The sequence below is a fragment of the Pimephales promelas genome, chromosome 20 (assembly GCF_988280905.1).
Source record: "Pimephales promelas chromosome 20, fPimPro1.hap1.1, whole genome shotgun sequence".
In the NCBI taxonomy this organism is placed as follows: Eukaryota; Metazoa; Chordata; class Actinopteri; order Cypriniformes; family Leuciscidae; genus Pimephales; species Pimephales promelas.
The window spans coordinates 9405449-9423654 of NC_142788.1; the positions used below are offsets into that span (position 1 = coordinate 9405449).

The 18206-nt window shown below is 38.0% G+C and overlaps 1 protein-coding gene and 1 long non-coding RNA gene across 2 annotated transcripts in view; one reads left to right on the forward strand and one right to left on the reverse strand.

Annotated features, from left to right (window-relative positions):
• Positions 1-18206, forward strand: part of LOC120491879 (uncharacterized) — a 119537-nt gene that overhangs the window by 74837 nt on the left and 26494 nt on the right. The gene's annotated exons all lie outside the window — the stretch shown is intronic.
• The window catches only part of lgr6 (leucine-rich repeat containing G protein-coupled receptor 6), a 129822-nt gene that overhangs the window by 74294 nt on the left and 37322 nt on the right, over positions 1-18206 (reverse strand). The window contains exon 2 of the mRNA XM_039689880.2: positions 282-353. Coding sequence (XP_039545814.2) covers positions 282-353 — 72 coding nt within the window. The remainder of the gene's footprint in view (positions 1-281; positions 354-18206) is intronic.

Sequence of the window (18206 nt, forward strand, 5' to 3'; positions counted from 1 at the left end):
ATTAATATGAATAAACTTCTAATAGAAATAAAGTTAATCAACATGTTATTGGTCAACTACCCAAACACACAATGCATGCATAAGGTCATTATCACCCAAGCTGATGATTTCATTTATTTATTTATTCGTGGGTTTTATTGTATCTAGGTCTTGTATAACACATCTGGAATTGCTTCATTCTCCAACTTAACCTTCACTGAAGCACTGCACATAAATAACCACTCATCAGCGGGATTTTTTTGTGTAGCGTGAACGCAACTGAAATAAGCTACAGTACTTACAGTTCACTGAGGAAGTGCAGGTTGTGGAAAGCGTTGGGCTGAATCTCACTGATGTTGTTCATACTGAGATCCCTAAAATACAAAAGAGGGAGAAACGAATGGTCAATAGCACTGATATCAGTTATGCAGTTTTCAGCATCATCTCTTCAGTCACATGATGATTTGATGATGAAAAAACGTTTCTTCTTATCATTATCAATGTTGAAAACTGTTTTGTTGAAACCGTGATACATTTTTTTTTTCAGAAATGTCACTTTTGATCAATTGATTGCATACTGGAGTCTTAGTACTATTTTAGTTATAATAAAAGTATTTTTTTTTTTTAAATCTTACTGACCCCAAATTTTGAAATGGTAGTGTGCATCATAATGTTTTTATTTATATAAACACTGTATAACAATTTCTCAAACCATGAACTGATAGATCTAGCAATATGTAACAAAATCCGAAAAACCACCAATTAATACTAGCCCAAGACACATACATGAATTTTGTGAATTTGTTTTCTTCTCCCTTTTAGAAGTGTATTAAACTATGCATGATTATGTAGTTAGCTTTATAGTATTATTTAACTTATTCAATGTTTTTTCCTGTGACTCATTTTGGATAATGATCCCACCAGTCATGAACTGCTCATTTGTTTAATCTAGGTCTATGCGTGTCAAAGAAATACTGACATTTAGTTTATGAGTTTATGCTTGATTAGTTTATGAGTTCATTAATGTAACAACATGGCCGCATATTTAACTTTTTGGCCATAACCGGGATCATTGATTTCCGTTCTTGCGATATTAAAGCGCAATCAAGATGAAAAACGGCACCAATATTGATTGTGCTCCTAGCGTAATTATGAGTAATCCAACACAGTAGATCTCACATTTCAAAATACCGCCTACATCAGTTGGCCGGCTTCAAAAACAGAGTCACAATGCAACCCTTGATTACAACACGCGAAATCTGGCTTTGTGTTATTTTTTCGGTCTATTATTTTTTCATTACGGATGCCTCTCTCAATTTCCCTTTCAATTAATTAACGGAGTCCAGAGCCAGAGTTAGTGTGGTGGTTTTGTGCACTGCCGGAACCCAATGAGAGCAGACTGATCTGACGTCTGCCATCTATAGAGTTGGTTGTGGACCTTGCCTGGTCTAGACAATCTCTGGGTCAGCTGAGGAGAGGCTCTGGCTTTGACGGTTTCTTCCAAAGGCAGCCAAGACCCTTCCGAATGAAACATGTGGACTCTCGTATCAAAGAAAACCCACACCTGCACGTTTTACCGTCCATCAGAGAGGAAGAGTGGAGAGAGGGGGAAAAGAAAAACGTTCCGCTCTGAATTATTGTTCAACGGATGTAATTTCCTCTCTGGTTTGAGTAGTCTGTGCGAGTAGTTGTGCTCCAGATGTTTTCTGCTTTCAACCTATTCAGACAATCCTGATCATCTTGTATTTTTTCTCTTTTAAATTTGACCCACTCCATCAAAAGGTATTTTGGAGTCAGGTATATATGTTTACCCTCATACTTTACCCGTCACAGTGTTTTCTGAAATCATAAAGGGTTAGTCCACCCAAAAACTTAAATGATCCCATAATTTACTCACCCTCAAGCCATCATACAGTAGGTGTATACTACTCTATTCTTCCAGCCAAACACTCCTGTGGGTTAATAATGGCCTTCTGGAACGAAGCCATGCGTCTTTGTAAGAAAATATCCATATTTATAACTTTATAAACCATAATCACTGGTTTCCGCTAACGGCCGTACGCGAGTCTAGTTCAGACAGAAGAGTGTCCTCTGACTCGACACATGACGTATTGATGAACGCGGAAGTGCCGAGGACAAAACAAAACACCAGTCATGAGTTAGAAGTCTAAAACGAGAAGTTTTAAAGAAAAATGTTAGAGGATTTCGATAAAAGAGAAGAATGGCTGCGTCAAATGTCGAGTCAGATGTCACCCTTCCGCCTGAACTGGACTTTTTCCTGCACGCACGTACAGTCATTGCCGGAAGCCAGTGATTACAGTTTATAAACTTTTAAATATGGATATTTTTCTTACAAAAACCCATGGCTTCGCTTCAGAAGGCCTTTATTAACCCCACTGGATGCGTTTTTGGAGCTTCAAAAACTTCAAAAACAAAATTGGGAAGAGCCAGGATATCCCACCAATCCACGATTTCACTGTTATACGGTAGGGGGCGCTATTATGCATCCTCTGAAAGAGTACTGAATCTCCTGATTAAAATAACACAGTCTCATCCCAAGACGTCATACAACTGACGCTTTTGACCATACGTCAACATCCGCCGTTTTAGGGTACCCTTAAACGTCGGTTAGATGACGATCCTGGGGCGTCATCCAACTGACGCTTTACCTTTAACGTCAGTTAGGTGACGGGTTAGGTTTAGGTCTGGGGTAGGGTTAGGATTAGATAACGTCATCTAACCAAATTTTAAGGGTACCCTAAAACGGCGGACGTTGACGTATGGTCAAAAGCGTCAGTAGGATGAGACTGCGCTGATTAAAACACATGCGAAGAAACAGAAACTAGCAATAGAAGCATGTAAAATAACATTATCGTCAACATTTAACAGCATATAAATCAAAACTGTGTAATGAATGAAATGTCGAGCCAGGACGAGCTCTAGGACTGTGAAGCTTTGGGGGTGTTGATGGACTCAATCTCCTCCATCTGTGTTTTGAACATTGTTCTGAATCCCATCCAGGGGTGCGTTTCCCGTAACAACGATGTAGTTCGCTGCTTCACTACCATAGTACGATGCATCGTTGGAGAAATCAACTAGCTCGTCACGACTGTTTCCCGAAACCCATTGTCGCAAAGTATTGTTCAACCATGTTGGTTTCGCACGTGGTGGAGTAATAACTACTTTTAAAGAAACTGTTCCAATTGAGGTCCAATTAACGCTAGATTTTTTATATATAAATAACAGACATGTCATCTGAGGACTATGTCTAATTGTTCTCATGCAGTTATTTTGCTTTATTACCAGACTCAATATTTCAGTCCCTCCAGGATTTCACGATTTTTTTTTGTGATTTTTGCGATCAAAATGTGGTGGTGATTTTCAAAAATTTGTGAAAAAATTTGCGATTTATATATAACATTTACCATAATAGTATTCAGTCCTTCCAGAAAAACTCTGAGTTTTTTTGTGATTGTTGCGGGCAAAAATTGATCGATTATGCGGCCCGTTTTCTTTAAAAATGATATGGAATATGCAGGATATGTATGCAATTTTATGCGATGAAATTGCAGGAATTTGCAAAAATTGAGGGAACTTGCAAAAATTGCAGTTTGATGAAAAAGAGAAAAAAAAGTGATTCCCCCAACACCCTGTTCTCACTAGGCTAATGTAAGAGTCATTTCTTATTACTTCCTTTGATAAGCAAGCATACTACATGATAGAAAGTGCTGGGAATATTTAATTTCTCATCTTGTTTTATTTCAGACTGTAACGAGTGTAAATAAGGCGTGGCCCCTTTAAGAGCTGCGCGCTCCTTGTTGAACTCTCTGCAGTGTTATATGTGCGCCTCAAACACCCCATGTCTGTTTGATGCTACTTCTTTTATCTTATGTTGTTTATTAAGTAACGATGTGACGGTAGAACGTGTGACGGACAGTTATACGAGTTCGATTTGTGAGATGTCAATCGCCTCCGTGAGTCTGTCTGGCGTCGCGTAATTGCGTCACTTCATAACGTTCCCATGGAAACAGGGGGAAATGGCTGCTCTTGTGTGAAGCAAACGCAACATTATTCAACTTTCTGCTAAGATACATGTGACTTTTTTGCAACGAAAATGCGAGGATTATGAAATTATGCAAACCCCACATATTTTGCACGGAAATCGGCAATTTATGCGGCGAAAGTGCGGCGTATTTTAAAAAATGCGGCCCCCGCATAAATATGCGGACTTTGGCTGATTTTGCATTGAATTCAGCGATCGCGTAATCGCGTTTTTCTGGAGGGACTGATATTTGGCTCGTTCTTACATAGTAGAGCATGTTCGCACATGCGCACTCTTCAAACACGGTACTTTAAATCTTTTGACAAACTAAAAGACGTAAATTACATTTGTATGTATTCTAAATAAAAGGCACCGGTTGTACTGAATGTCAGCTTGCTTATTTTGCTCAAGATATTTATTACCTCCAAATGTTGCAATATAGAAACTATGCCTCTAACCACAGGTTGAGAGCCGTCGTTCAAACCACACAACTTTGCGATGCTGTTTGTGAATGTTCGTTGGAACGATTGTTTCAGGAAACACCGACTCGTTGAACTATGCTGATGACGGAACTTGCGACCATAGTTGGCTAACGATGCTTTCGGGAAACGCACCCTGTGACAAAACATGAATTCCTCAGCTTGTTGTTCAAAATGTTGCTTCTTTTTTCTTCTTTTTTTTTTTAAATCAAACTTACCCACATTCAAGTGGGGAAAGAGTCAAACAAGTGAAATGGCCTTATAGCCGGACTATTACTGCTGCCTTCAACATCCTAGTTTGGCTTGTCACTGGGACTGTACCCATTGCACCTTTTCTACCCCTAAAGGGTGCACATTAATACCCAATTCCATATCTGATGATCTAGAACATTCTCCTGAGCTTTAGACATAACTGAAGTCATATTTAGTAACCACGAAGCCGATTTCTCAGTGGAAGAAAATGAAAGAGTTGAAATTAATCAGATGCTATTCTTTCAAACAACCGCACACAAGATTGAGCGACACCATAGTCAGGCAGCAGTTTTTTAGACACAGTCTGGTGGATCTTAATGGTGTTACTCAACCTACGGGTGCAATAAATTATTCAAGCCGAGGGTTGAGCCACTCCAGAAGTGCTAGCGCTAAGAAGAATCAGGAATCGTCTGGAGTGGTTTTCCTGCGAAGACCTTGAACATCTGAGCCTGAAGCGAGGTTTTCATTTAGGCAATGTCGAGTCGACATTGATGCAACCAAACTGCAACATTACTTCATTTGTTGTCCCTGGAGGTCTGGAACAGCCAAAAAGGGCAGCTTCTCATAACCGTAGACCACCAGGCTTGAGAAGATAAACTGAAAAAGTCTGAAAATATTCATCACAGAGACTTTGATACTTTGCTGTTTATTTGTTTTGTCAGTGTGTCAACCATGACAAGGTGAAAAGCTAATTTGCTGTAGATGGGGCCTGGAAAACTTCACTCACAGAAATGAGTTGACCTGACCACCACTGTTTTCCACTGACATGGTGGCATGGAATGCAGTCAACACAAACCTGTTAAACTGGAGGGAATATTTGGGTTTTGAACTGCTCCCAATATCGCACACATGATCTGGTATTTATAACTTAATGAGCGTTTGCCATCAAGGTGTTGACGGCTAGCCTACAGCAGCTACAGAGAACTAACCAGAATATTAAATCCATATCAGAAAAGAAAATGCATTTATAGCTGTGTAAAACAGGCCGCAAACCACAGCATAACCTTTGTGCTGAAATCAATATCAGTAAGTCTGAGGAGAATGGGATACAACAACTTTTTGTAAGACAAGTTGATCAAGGATTTATGGAAGCTTGTTTCCACCACAGAATAAAAAATAAAATGGGAATTGAGACTTTTTTTCTCACGATTGCGAGTTTGCATCTCATATGTACATTACATCTGATATAAAGTCGCAATTAAGAGTTATAAGTCAGAATTGCGTTATATAAAGTCGAGACATAAACTCAAATTTCAGAATTGCTTGTTTATATCTCACAATTCTGACTTTATAACACACCATGATATAAAGTCGCAATTGCATGTTATAAAGTCAGAATTATGAGATGTAAGAAATTTTTTTTAGAATCGCGAGATATAAACTCGCAATTGCGTGTTATAAAGTCACAATTGTACGTAAAAAAAAAATGATGAGATTAAAAGTCGCAATTATCTTTTAAAATGTTTTATTCTGTGGCGGAAACAAGCTTCCAAAACGATTTATCAACTGTTCCTTCATTTTAGTAGTTTGGTCCAGGGTTTCTAGCAATAATGTATTAGCTAATTAGCAACCATACTTGCATCACAGACTATATCGCCATCTGCAGGTGGACTGTCTTCTAAACAGATTTGACTGGAGTGAATCATTTAAAAAATTTCCTTCCATGTGGAAGAGATCAGATTTGACACGATCTTGTATGCAGTAAAACGGCACATGGATTCAGATATTCTCAGATCGGTTTCAGGACTCTGGACTGATATGAATCGGTTACATGTATTTGTGTCTGCCATGTAAGCGGACAGATCGGATTTTCGCCTGTCAATGCGAGTCTTACATCACTGAAGAAGCGACGCTGACAAGTGATGTCATCTCAGGAGGACACCAACCGCGATCACATGACTCTTTTCAAAGGCACAATAGGGCTTGGGTGTTATTACTTGGACGTCATTACTTGGCGTGGCGGCCATGTTGACAGCTTCACGAATGTAAACGTGCAGCAAGTCGAACGAGGAGAAGCAGCAGAGTTGGGAGAAAGAAAAGAAAAAAAGATGTTAAAATCCCTAAAAGGATGTGGAATTTACCAGGATACGTTAATAGGGAAGCCAGGGACCGGTATGTGGACAAAATCGGCACTTTTAACGGTTTGGATCCATATGAAATGTCCAACAAAGTGTTGCCAAACAGTGGGAACACAGTCATCTGGACAAAGGTGTGCTCTAAATAGCTGCTAGTTTAGTAACCGTTAGTGCTAACAACCATTCACACATGTTCTTTTAGCTATGTCTTTCAAAACTGTAACGTTAGTTGTCATCCCTCCCGTTTTTTCCAGGTTTCTCACGTATTTAAGCTCTTTGAGTTTTCCCGTTTTAGTATTTTCATGTAAAAATCCCATTTTTTAATACTCTCATTACATTACCGTTAGCCCTTCCATCAGACCTGTCAGTCTCTACTGACCCTGTTGCTTCCCCCCTGCCCTAAGCGTCGTTTTGCTTTCTAACTTAAGTTTTGCTTAAAACAGCTACTAACTAAGGTACACTTTTAAAACACATAGTTAAAAGTATGTTACATGTGTGAATGGTTGTTAGCACTAACTGTTACTAAACTAGCAGTGGAGCGCAGTTTACCTTTGTCCGGATTAAGTTACTGTGCTCCCACTGTTAGTTGAAAATTTTATATGGATCCAAACCATTAAAAGTGCCGATTTTGTCCACATACCGGTCCCCGACTTCCCTATTTAACATATCACGGTAAATTACACATAATTTATGGATTTTAACATCTTTTTTCTTTTCTTTCTCCCAACTCTGCTGCTTCTCCTTGTACGACTTACTGTATGTTTACATTCACGAAGCTGTCAACATGGCTGCCACGTCCCAGAATGCAACGCATGCCCAAGCCCTGTTGTAGCCTGAGCTTTTCCTAGTCAATAAATCCATAGTAATCCATATAAAGGCTAGATGTCTCACGGCGGAGTCTTTATCATTATCACCAGTGGCCATCTTGTCACAGGTCCGTACTTTCTGACGGGCTCAGTGTAGGTGAGTGATCAGCACGAAAAACAAGTAGTCTTATCTCGTTGAAATCTTGACGGATTTTCAAACGGTTTGGTTTCTTACATACGTTATCAACGTGGCTATAATTGTGGATGATTATTTATTTATACACTTATTATTCATAAGTATGCAGTGTCATAACTACATCTCTGACGCTTATAACAAACCAGACCGTTCCGTCTGTCCGAAAATCAATCGAAACCAGTCCGAAAATCGGTAGAAAATTGAGCAAGTTACGGTTATTTAAAAAGAACTTGCACCATTAAAACAATGTTACGAGTGAGAGAGCTGCCTGTGACAAGATGGCCGCCAGGTGCTGACGTCGACCTCCATTGGCCAGCAGCGTGGATAAGATATCCAGCCTTTGATATCTACGAGTACATCTACCTTTGGTTGTTTTGCCAAGTATAGTGTAAACGCAGATATCGGATAAGGGTCACTTTTTTCTCTCTCTCTTTCATCTTATCTGTAGTTAATTTCATTTTTTTTTTTTTACGAAAAAAGTCAATAGCTTATGTATCAGTTTTGGTGAATGATAATAATAACTCTGCTGTTGACGGTTCGTTTTCAATATAAACCGCTCCCTCATGTGGTAATCCTTTGTTTTTCTACACTCAACAAACACATGCTGCTTTTTACTGCAATAATTACAATTAATGAAAACGACTTTTGTTTTTCAGCCAAAAGGGCAATGTTGATTTAAGACATTAAGACGTGTAACCGATCTCCTGTTGCCTTTGTGTTGAAATGTGTGTTCTTCACACTGCACACGCAGATTCTTATTGCAACCACTGCAATCAAGAAGATATTGCTTTTCTTTATTTTATTCATTTTTTTTTTCTATTTTAATTAAAGAAAGGCAGATGTGATAGGCGCAGTCCCGGTTCACAAGAGGTCATAAGCACAGTGTTTTGAGACTAAAGGAAATATCTGGCAGCCATGTTTAGGCACTGAACACATGGTTCCTGATGATTATTTCAGTTATTACTAAGTGTGTTCAGGCAAGGCGGCAAGTATGCCTTGCGGGAGACTGTATATATCGAGGCTGTGTCGCAATCTCTTCCCCCAACGTTTGCACATGTAGGGGTTTTGATGCACGGCCATCGGAAAGATGATACTCGTAAACGTCAACACATGCAATGAAGACTTTACTAGTTTTGAACAGCTGCTGCGTCTCACTCTGCTGCCCTTTCCCCCCTTCATCATACATTTACATGTTATTCTGGCCTTTGTCTTCAACTTCATTCTACAGCTGCCTCGGCATTTTCATTGGGAAAAATTAGTAAAATTATTTTTTCACGGCGAGGAGATGCCTTGATATATGACTACAACATGGCCTTAGTGTCTTATAGCTTTTATTTAAATGGTTACCGCATAATAAACAATAATTTCAAATAACAATATTATTGTTATTATAGGTTTTCCATTTATAGGAACAGATTTTTTTTTTTTTGACAGTTCAGAAAACACTTCAAAAATGAAAGTATGAAAAACTTATGGAAGTTTGAATTTACAGTAAATCAAAATATATATTTATTATTTTATATAAAATATATATTTTACAAAATATTTTGTAAAACTAAAATTACTATAAAATCAAAGCCATAAATCCAACCAAGTTATGTTCTAGATTTGAAGTTGACAACACAAAAAATTAAGTTCCCATGAGATTTTGTTTAGGCGTAGGACCAAAAATAGCCACCGGGTGCCATTGAATTTCATTAAATTTAGTTGTATACATTCTGCCTTAACAAATTAATACATTTCTGTCCAAATATCAATTCTGTCACAAAATTTGAAACCTTGAGACATAGACCTTTCTGACAATATGTGTTTTGTCGAGATTAGAAAAGGTTTTGATCATAAATTATGAAATACAATGATGCCCAAAAGGGGAGGAGCCTAATAAAATCATTTAGAATACCGTTTCTATGGTAACGCAACGTTCAATCATAAAACGGTTTTCACAGGATGAATTCTGAGGTTGTAAGCTTTCAAATGATACCTAATTTATTTTAATTTATATAAAATTGTGATACAATAAAAAGGCGATTAAAAATATAATATTATATTTTAGAGGATAATATATATATATATATATATATATATATATATATATATATATATATAATTTTTAGAAGATAATATTATATTATAATTTTTATTGAAAAATACTAGATTATATGTTTAATTATGAACTTTTAGCATGAAAACTCAAAGTTTCAATTATTAAAGGTGTGTGCGTCAACTTTTTGTGATAAAGGTCAGAACTCCCGTTATGGTGCAGATTTTTTTGAGCCGCACTCTTGTCAAAAAATCATCAGTTACTTTTCTTACATAGCAAAAAACAGCAGTCAAATATCTATTTAGCAGTCTTAGACCTTACCAAAGATATATTTGTCATGACTAGATTAGGATTTAATAGTAAATTTAGGTTGCCCGTATACGGGCAGGAGACAAACCGAAAATGAGTTGAATCTTCTATAACTTGTAAAAACGTTGACAATTGCTTAACTTATTTTTGATGAGTTAACGCAATGCAAAAACATATGTTGTCATAACTTGTTAATCATTTAATGTTTTACAGTAGATCTTAAAGTGAGTGACAGCATCTGCCACTGCAACTGTAGAACGACTCCTTTATATACAGTGGATGATTAAGTGAAATAGGACCAACGGGCCATGTTTTCATGACTTTAAAGCTCTGGATAGAGGTGAAGTGTAGGTTACAAAAGCATTTTTAGCCCTCTCAGGACACATGATGACATAAGCCTGGCTAGAGAGAGAGAGAAAGACGGCATGTGTTGACTCTACCAGCACAGTGTCGCAACTATCCCGTAAAGCTTTAAGATGTTTATCATTTACAGAGAAATGATAGTCAAGTAGTGATAGTGATATTTACTGTTCTAGCAGACATATCACAGTTACATTTAATAGAATATGCAGTGATAACAATTGCTTTTACCATTTCATATTGGGTCAATGACACACACCCAATGCCATTGGGTTGATGTCCAAAAAGAAGAAACATCTGTCTACCCTTTTACCCCTCAACAAAATTAAGATGTTTCTCACTGACTGAGAAATTGTAGTCAGGAATTTCTCGGCTATACTAGAAGACAAGTTAAAATAACAACTCCAAAAGGGATTTTTTTTTCACAGCGATGCCATAGAAGAACCATTCTGGGTTTCCCAGAGAACCGTTCAGTGAATAGTTCTTAAAAAAAAAATCTTAGTGTTAATACCATTTTTATTATTACCACTTTTCACTATGAAGAACCTTTTGTCCCATGGGTTTCAAAGGTTCTTCTTGGAACCATCAATGCCACTGAAGAACATTTTTGACAATTATTTGACAATCTGAACAAACCTTTCCATGGAAAAAATCTCATATATAGACTTTAGGTTTTTTTTTTCCCTAAAAAAATTCCCACAAAATTATTAATAAAATATTTTATTTGTTATTTATCCCACTTCATAATCAAATTATATTTTACTTTCTGTTTATTTATTTATTTATTTATTTTTTATTTTTTAAAATAAAGTACATAATCCTGGATCTTCATCTTTGTTGATTCTGGAAGAACATTCCAATCAACCAATCTGGGGTGCGTTTTCCGAAAGCATTGTTAGCCAACTATGGTCGCAAGTTCTGTCGTTATCTGCATAGTTTAACGAGTCGTTAAACCATCGTTCCAATGGACATTCGCAAACAGCATCGCAAAGTTGTGTGGTTTAAACGACGGCTCTCGACCTGTGGTTAGAGGCATCGTTTCTATATTGCATAACATTTGGAGGTAATAAATCCTTATCTTGAGCAAAATAAGCAAGCTGACATTCAGTACAACCGGTGCCTTTTATTTAGAATACATACAAATGTAATTTACATCTTTTAGTTTTTCAAAAGATTTGAAGTAACGTGTTTGAAGAGTGCGCATGTGCGAACGTGCTCTACTATGTAAGAATGAACCAAATATTGAGTCTGGTAATAAAGCAGAACAACTGAGAACAATTAGAAATAGTCCTCAGACGACATGTCTGTAATTTATATAAAACAAATCTAGCGTTAATTGGATCTCAAACAGTTTCATTAAAAGTAGTTATTACTCCACCACGTGTGAAACCAACGTGGTTGAATGATGCTTTGTGACAATGGGTTTTGCGAAACAGTCATGACTAGCTAGTTGATTTTTCCAACAATGCATCGTACTATAGTAGTGAAACAGTGAACTACGTCGTTGTACAGGAAAGCATCGTTAGCCATCTATGGTCACGAGTTCCGTCTTTATCAGCATAGTTCAACGAGTCGGTGTTTCCCGAAACCATCGTTCTAACGAACATTTGCAAACAGCACCGCAAAGTTGTGTGGTTTGACCTATAGCTCTCGACCTGTGGTTAGAGGCATAGTTTCTATATTGCAACATTTGGAGGTAATAAATCCTTATCTTGAGCAAAATAAGCAAGCTGACATTCAGTACAACCGGTGCCTTTTATTTAAAATACATACAAATGTAATTTACGTCTTTTAGTTTGTCAAAAGATTTAAAGTACCGTGTTTGAAGAGTGCGCATGTGCGAATGTGCTCTACTATGTAAGAACGAGCCAAATATTGAGTCTGGTAATAAAGCAAAACAACTGAGAACAATTATAAATAGTCCTCAGATTATATATAACAAATCTAACGTTAATTGGATCTCAAACAGTTTCATTAAAAGTAGTTATTACTCCACCACGAGCGAAACCAATGTGGTTGAACGAAACTTTGCGACAATGGGTTTTCGGGAAACAGTCGTGACTAGCTAGTTGATTTCTCCAACGATGCATCGCACTATGGTCGTAAACTGTTTACTGTTTATGTCAAGTTAAAGCTTACACACAGTGTCCAGTGCTTCTACATCATCTATCATTTCCCTCTGATTTTATGGGTAAGGAACAGGTTTAGGTTTAGAGGGAGGGATAGGGTTAGGACAAAATTGTCAGACAAGAATATTATTCCAGGATAGACAAAATAAGCTGATCCAGGAACATGTCTAAATCAGGCAAAATCACGGTGACCTTATTTAATCTAGGCCTACACAAATAGTTGGACAAAGGTGGAGGTGGACAAAGACCAAAGCAGGAGCTGCAGGAATCCAGCGCTGGAGACATGACTGGACTGCTCTGCCGGTCGTGTCGAGGCACAGCTACAGAGAGGAGATGTAATAGCCATCTTTGAAGTGGCTCTCGAGGGCTCGCTCCTTCCGCCAAACCCTGGCACAGGTATGCTTTAATCTCTACAGCCTCACGCCAGCTCATCATCAAAAGCATGACGAGCTATTCCTGTTACAATAACTCCATTACTGTATACCGTCTGCCTAGAACTAATGTGAAAAAACACCAACTCCACTGCAGAAGCTAAAAGCGAGATGGAAACCTAAGTCACAAGTGCGCTCAGCACTTTCCATTTTCAAAAAAAAAACAAAAAAAAAACATTAAGGTGTGTCAGAAGTTGACGATGATGATGATGAATTGGATGATGATGATGACTTCAATCTCTGAGTCAGACCTACCACATTAGTAAGAAACCTTTGGGACGACTTCACGATGAACAGCAAGGAAACTTCTGGGAATTTTACTTGACAAATGCAAAAATTCCTGCCGAGGAGCATAAGAATATTTTTAAAGCCGAAAGGAAAAGGGGGAACAAGTGGGTGAGACTAGAGCAGCATAGATTAAGAGGCTGTTTGGGAGAAGTTGATACAGTCTCCATGGTGAGAAACCTCAAGCCCTTTTCGGGTGAAACAAAGTGTGGAGGTCGGAGCCATGCTTCAATTCATCATTCACTCCAAGTTGACGTAATGGCATATCGGAGAGACCCGGGGACCCAAAACAACAGTCTTAAACTCGCCTCAGAAATCGTTTCCTGCGAACAGTTCCCACCTCACACACAAAGGACAGTAAAGTGATAAGCTACCGCTTCAGTTCGTGCCGCTTTGTTTGTTGATAAGGCCGGTGCGAGTGTTATTCGAGTGTTCATTAGAGATATTCTATGTCTTTCTCACCCCCTCGATGACAGCGACCCATTTATCAGCACTACTGGAACAATCTGAGCATTGTTTGGCACGTTTCCTGTTTTTTGTCTCCCTTGCATGGACGCTCACTTACTCACAAACTCTTTTCTGTAGGTCAGGGGCCAAAGCTTCTCAAAGTGTCTTTACACTAGCTTCAGAGGAGACCACCCTGGAGAGGAAGGAGGGATTGAAGTCAAAGCTTCACAAAATAACATGCGATAAGGAAAAAAATCATAGTTGCCCTTTAAACGACAGAATGAGGATGGGGGTTCATCTTTGTTCAGTGGAACACCAGGCCAAGTGCACAGCTTTCAGTGCGGCACATCGCTCTCGCTGCATTGTGAGGGCTTTGATTCGATTGCTTTACATTACTCTTTATTTTAGCAAATGCAAATCACATCATGAACAAGGTTAAAGTTAAACCTCATGACCTATGGTTATTTTAATTACTTATTTTTTTTTCTTTTTATAATCTTCTTGTCAGTTTTATTATATTATTACATTTTTATTACATTTATTTTATTTTTGAACTCCTTTTACACATGAAAAATGTCTAATTATAATAGAATTTTTTATTTTTTATCACTTTTTCATTTTTTTCTTCTCTCACTCTATATATTTATGACTTTTTATTTTATCAAATTTCCATCACATTCATTTTATTTGCTTTTTTAACTTCTAATATTTCATGACCAAGGTGTACTTTAAAATTTATTTTTTATGTTATTTTTATTAGCTTTTAAAAAAACTTTTCTCACTTTCTCAACCAAGGTCTACTACACTGAAAAAAATAATATGCTTTATCTAATCAATACAATTGTGGCAACATATTACAAGCAATATTATTAATTAAATTGTACAAATTAAAATTAAATTAGAATGTTAATTTGATTAACTATTACTCAATTGTAATTTGTTCAATTTAATAAATAATATTGCTTGTAATCGGTTTTCACAATTTTATTGATTAGATAAAGCATATTCATTTTTACAGTGTATTTTATTTTAATTGCATTTTATTTTTTATTTTATTTTTAAAAAAAACTTCACATCACAACCAATGGTTATTTTATATATATATATACATATTTAAATTTAAGTTTTTTAACTTTTCTCAACGAATGACCATGGTTCCCTTTTGAGTGAATTCACTCTGCGTCAATGACGCTTTAGATTCGATTTTTTAGATTTCGAGTCCCGTTCCCGAGTCCCTAGTTGTAACCTGAGATGCCTTTTAATGTTATTTTATTGATTTATTTATTTGTATTTGAAAGGGATCATGATATAAGCTAGACTCAGGTGTCGTCTACTCTACACGACAGCATTTTCAACTAAATATGGAAAACTTTTGATGCTTTATATGCGTTTTGGTGGCCTGAAAATTTGTGAAAATGGTGATGTAATGTATTACGTGTTAAGTCAACCCGGTCTCATCCCAAGACGTCATATAACTGACGTTTTGGGACGTCTTTTGACCATACGTCAATATTCGCCTTTTTAGGGCCCCCTTAAACGTCGGTAGATGAGGTTATGGGATCCTAACTCTACCCCATACCTAAACCTAACCCTAAACCTAACCCGTCACCTAACTGACGTTAAAGGTAAAGCGTCAGTTGTATGACGGCCCGGGATCGCCATCTACCGACGTTTAAGGGGGCCCTAAAAAGGCGGATATTGACGTATGGTCAAAATACGCCCCAAGACGTCAGTTATATGACGTCTTGGGATGAGACTGTGTTAGTTAAGTATATAGTTGTGTAATTACGAAGTGACATCGCCAACTATTGGCCTGGCATGAATAATACAGCGTTTTTAGTTATTTTCGCTGATCTGTGTGAATGGGTATCGTTTTGTACATGTAGTCGCCTGTAGAACGTTGTCGTCTGCACGTGAAAAACGCGAAGGAAAATTTTTTATTTTTTTTTACCCTTTTTTAGTACATTGTTGTCGTGCAAACGTACACGCTTGTGTTCCCGCAAAAAGCACTGCAGCACTATTTGATAACTTATTTGAGTGTACCATTCAATAAGAATTCAACAGTGAATTTTTAGAAGGCACTATTTATACTACAAAATGCCGTAGAATAGAGCAGAAGCACGTGAAATGGTGCGCAACTTCAAATCTGAGATTCATTCGCAAAGCTTTATGAAAGTAGGCATTTGGTGGTGAGAGACGTTACATTCACCACTATCTGTGACATGCACTCTCTTCAGAGGATATAAATGATCTTTGTCTGGTGGTCCCTCTCATCTCCAGACTGTTTGACCTCTTTCTCTACTAACTACTTCCGTCCAGTCCCACCCATTAAGCTACTACAACTCCTCAATATCTGTCTTTCAGCATTTTCTGCTCCATTCATACTCTCGTCCTCCTCTAGCCTGGCAGACCTAATCCTCCCCTTCATCACCCTCCAACCTTAAATGCTGACATGTTTGGGTAAACATTACATAGTCTTGTGAATCCTGAGCCACTGGTGGAAAGCCACAAGGCAAACAGGCCGTCCTCAGGTGCTGCTGTCCTCTTCAAAGCTCTGGATCTCATTCAACAGCTCTCTGTCGTTAACACTGCTGCTCTAGTCCTGCTGTTCTTCGGTTAAACCCACACATGCACCCAAAAGAGAAAAGTAGGCCCTCCAGACATATCCGTCTCTCTCTCTCTCTCATGCACGCTCTCTCGCTTTTTCTCCTTATATGCAGGTTGTGGCTTTATCTTATCATGTACTTTATTCTTCTTCTTCCTAAACTAATCTAAAACAAAAATCATTTACTCACCTCCAGGTCAAGCTAAACTTGTATGGCTTAATTTCTTATGTGGAAAAAAGGTATTTTCCAAAAAGCAACAGATCTTAGTGGCTATTGTACAGAGCTGGCTGTTATTTATAATATAAATTGAAACGAGGGAATTATTTATGTACAATGTGTCCACGGTTTAACTAAAAAAGGGGAACAAATGAATAAAACATGGTCACAATTTAACTAAAATGAGTTAACAAATCAGTACAACCTATCCATGATTTTATAAATCAAATTCTCAATTTCGATTCTTTCTTTCTTCATGTGCAGGGCTCTGTATACTATTAAGCTCCGAGAATGAACCCCCCCCCCCCCCCCCCAACCCCTCCAAAAAAACACCAAAGCACCATAAAAGTAATCCAATTATGAACTATTTGATCTAATATATGGTTCATAGAAAATAATTAGTGTCACGAGTTACTTAATGACTCAACTCATTGACTCAACTCAAATCAGTGGCTCAACTCAACTCACAGACTCAACTGAACTCATTGGCTCAACTCAACTCAGTGACTCAACTCAACTCATTGGCTCAACTCAGTGACTCAACTCAACTCAGTGACTCAACTCAACTCATTGGCTCAACTCAGTGACTCAACTCAACTCATTGGCTCAACTCATTGGCTCAACTCAACTCAGTGACTCAACTCAACTCATTGGCTCAACTCAGTGACTCAACTCAACTCAGTGACTCAACTCAACTCATTGGCTCAACTCAGTGGCTCAACTCAACTCATTGGCTCAACTCAGTGGCTCAACTCAACTCATTGGCTCAACTCAGTGGCTCAACTCAACTCAGTGACTCAACTCAACTCAGTGGCTCAACTCAACTCACAGACTCAACTGAACTCATTGGCTCAACTCAACTCAGTGACTCAACTCAAATCATTGACTCAACTCAGTGGTTCAACTCAACCCAGTGGCTCAACTCAACTCAGTGGCTCAACTCAGTGGCTCAACTCAACCCAGTGGCTCAACTCAGTGGCTCAACTCAACCCAGTGGCTCAACTCAGTGGCTCAACTCAACTCAGTGGCTCAACTCAACTCAGTGGCTCAACTCAGTGACTCAACTCAGTGACTCAACTCAGTGGCTCAACTTAATGGCTCAACTCAACTCAGTGACTCAACTCAACTTGGTGACTCAACTCAGTGGCTCAACTCAACTCAGTGACTCAACTCAACTCACTGGCTCAACTCATTGGCTCAACTCAGTGGCTCAACTCAACTCAGTGGCTCAACTCAACTCAGTGACTCAACTCACTAGCTCAACTCATTGGCTCAACTCAACTCAGTCGCTCAACTCAACTCAGTGGCTTAACTCAACTCAGTGGCTCAACTCAACTCAGTGACTCAACTCAGTGACTCAATGACTCAACTCAACTCACTGACTCAATGATTCAATCGGCAACTCTTAAATTTCAGTTTGTTGTTTAGAAAAAAATATTTTTGTGGATTCAGTATCAGGGTAAAAGTCTATCAAAACTCGAGAGCTTATAGATTTGAATTTGACAACTTGTACCATCAATATTAGTATTTGTAAGTTGAAAATTACACTCATA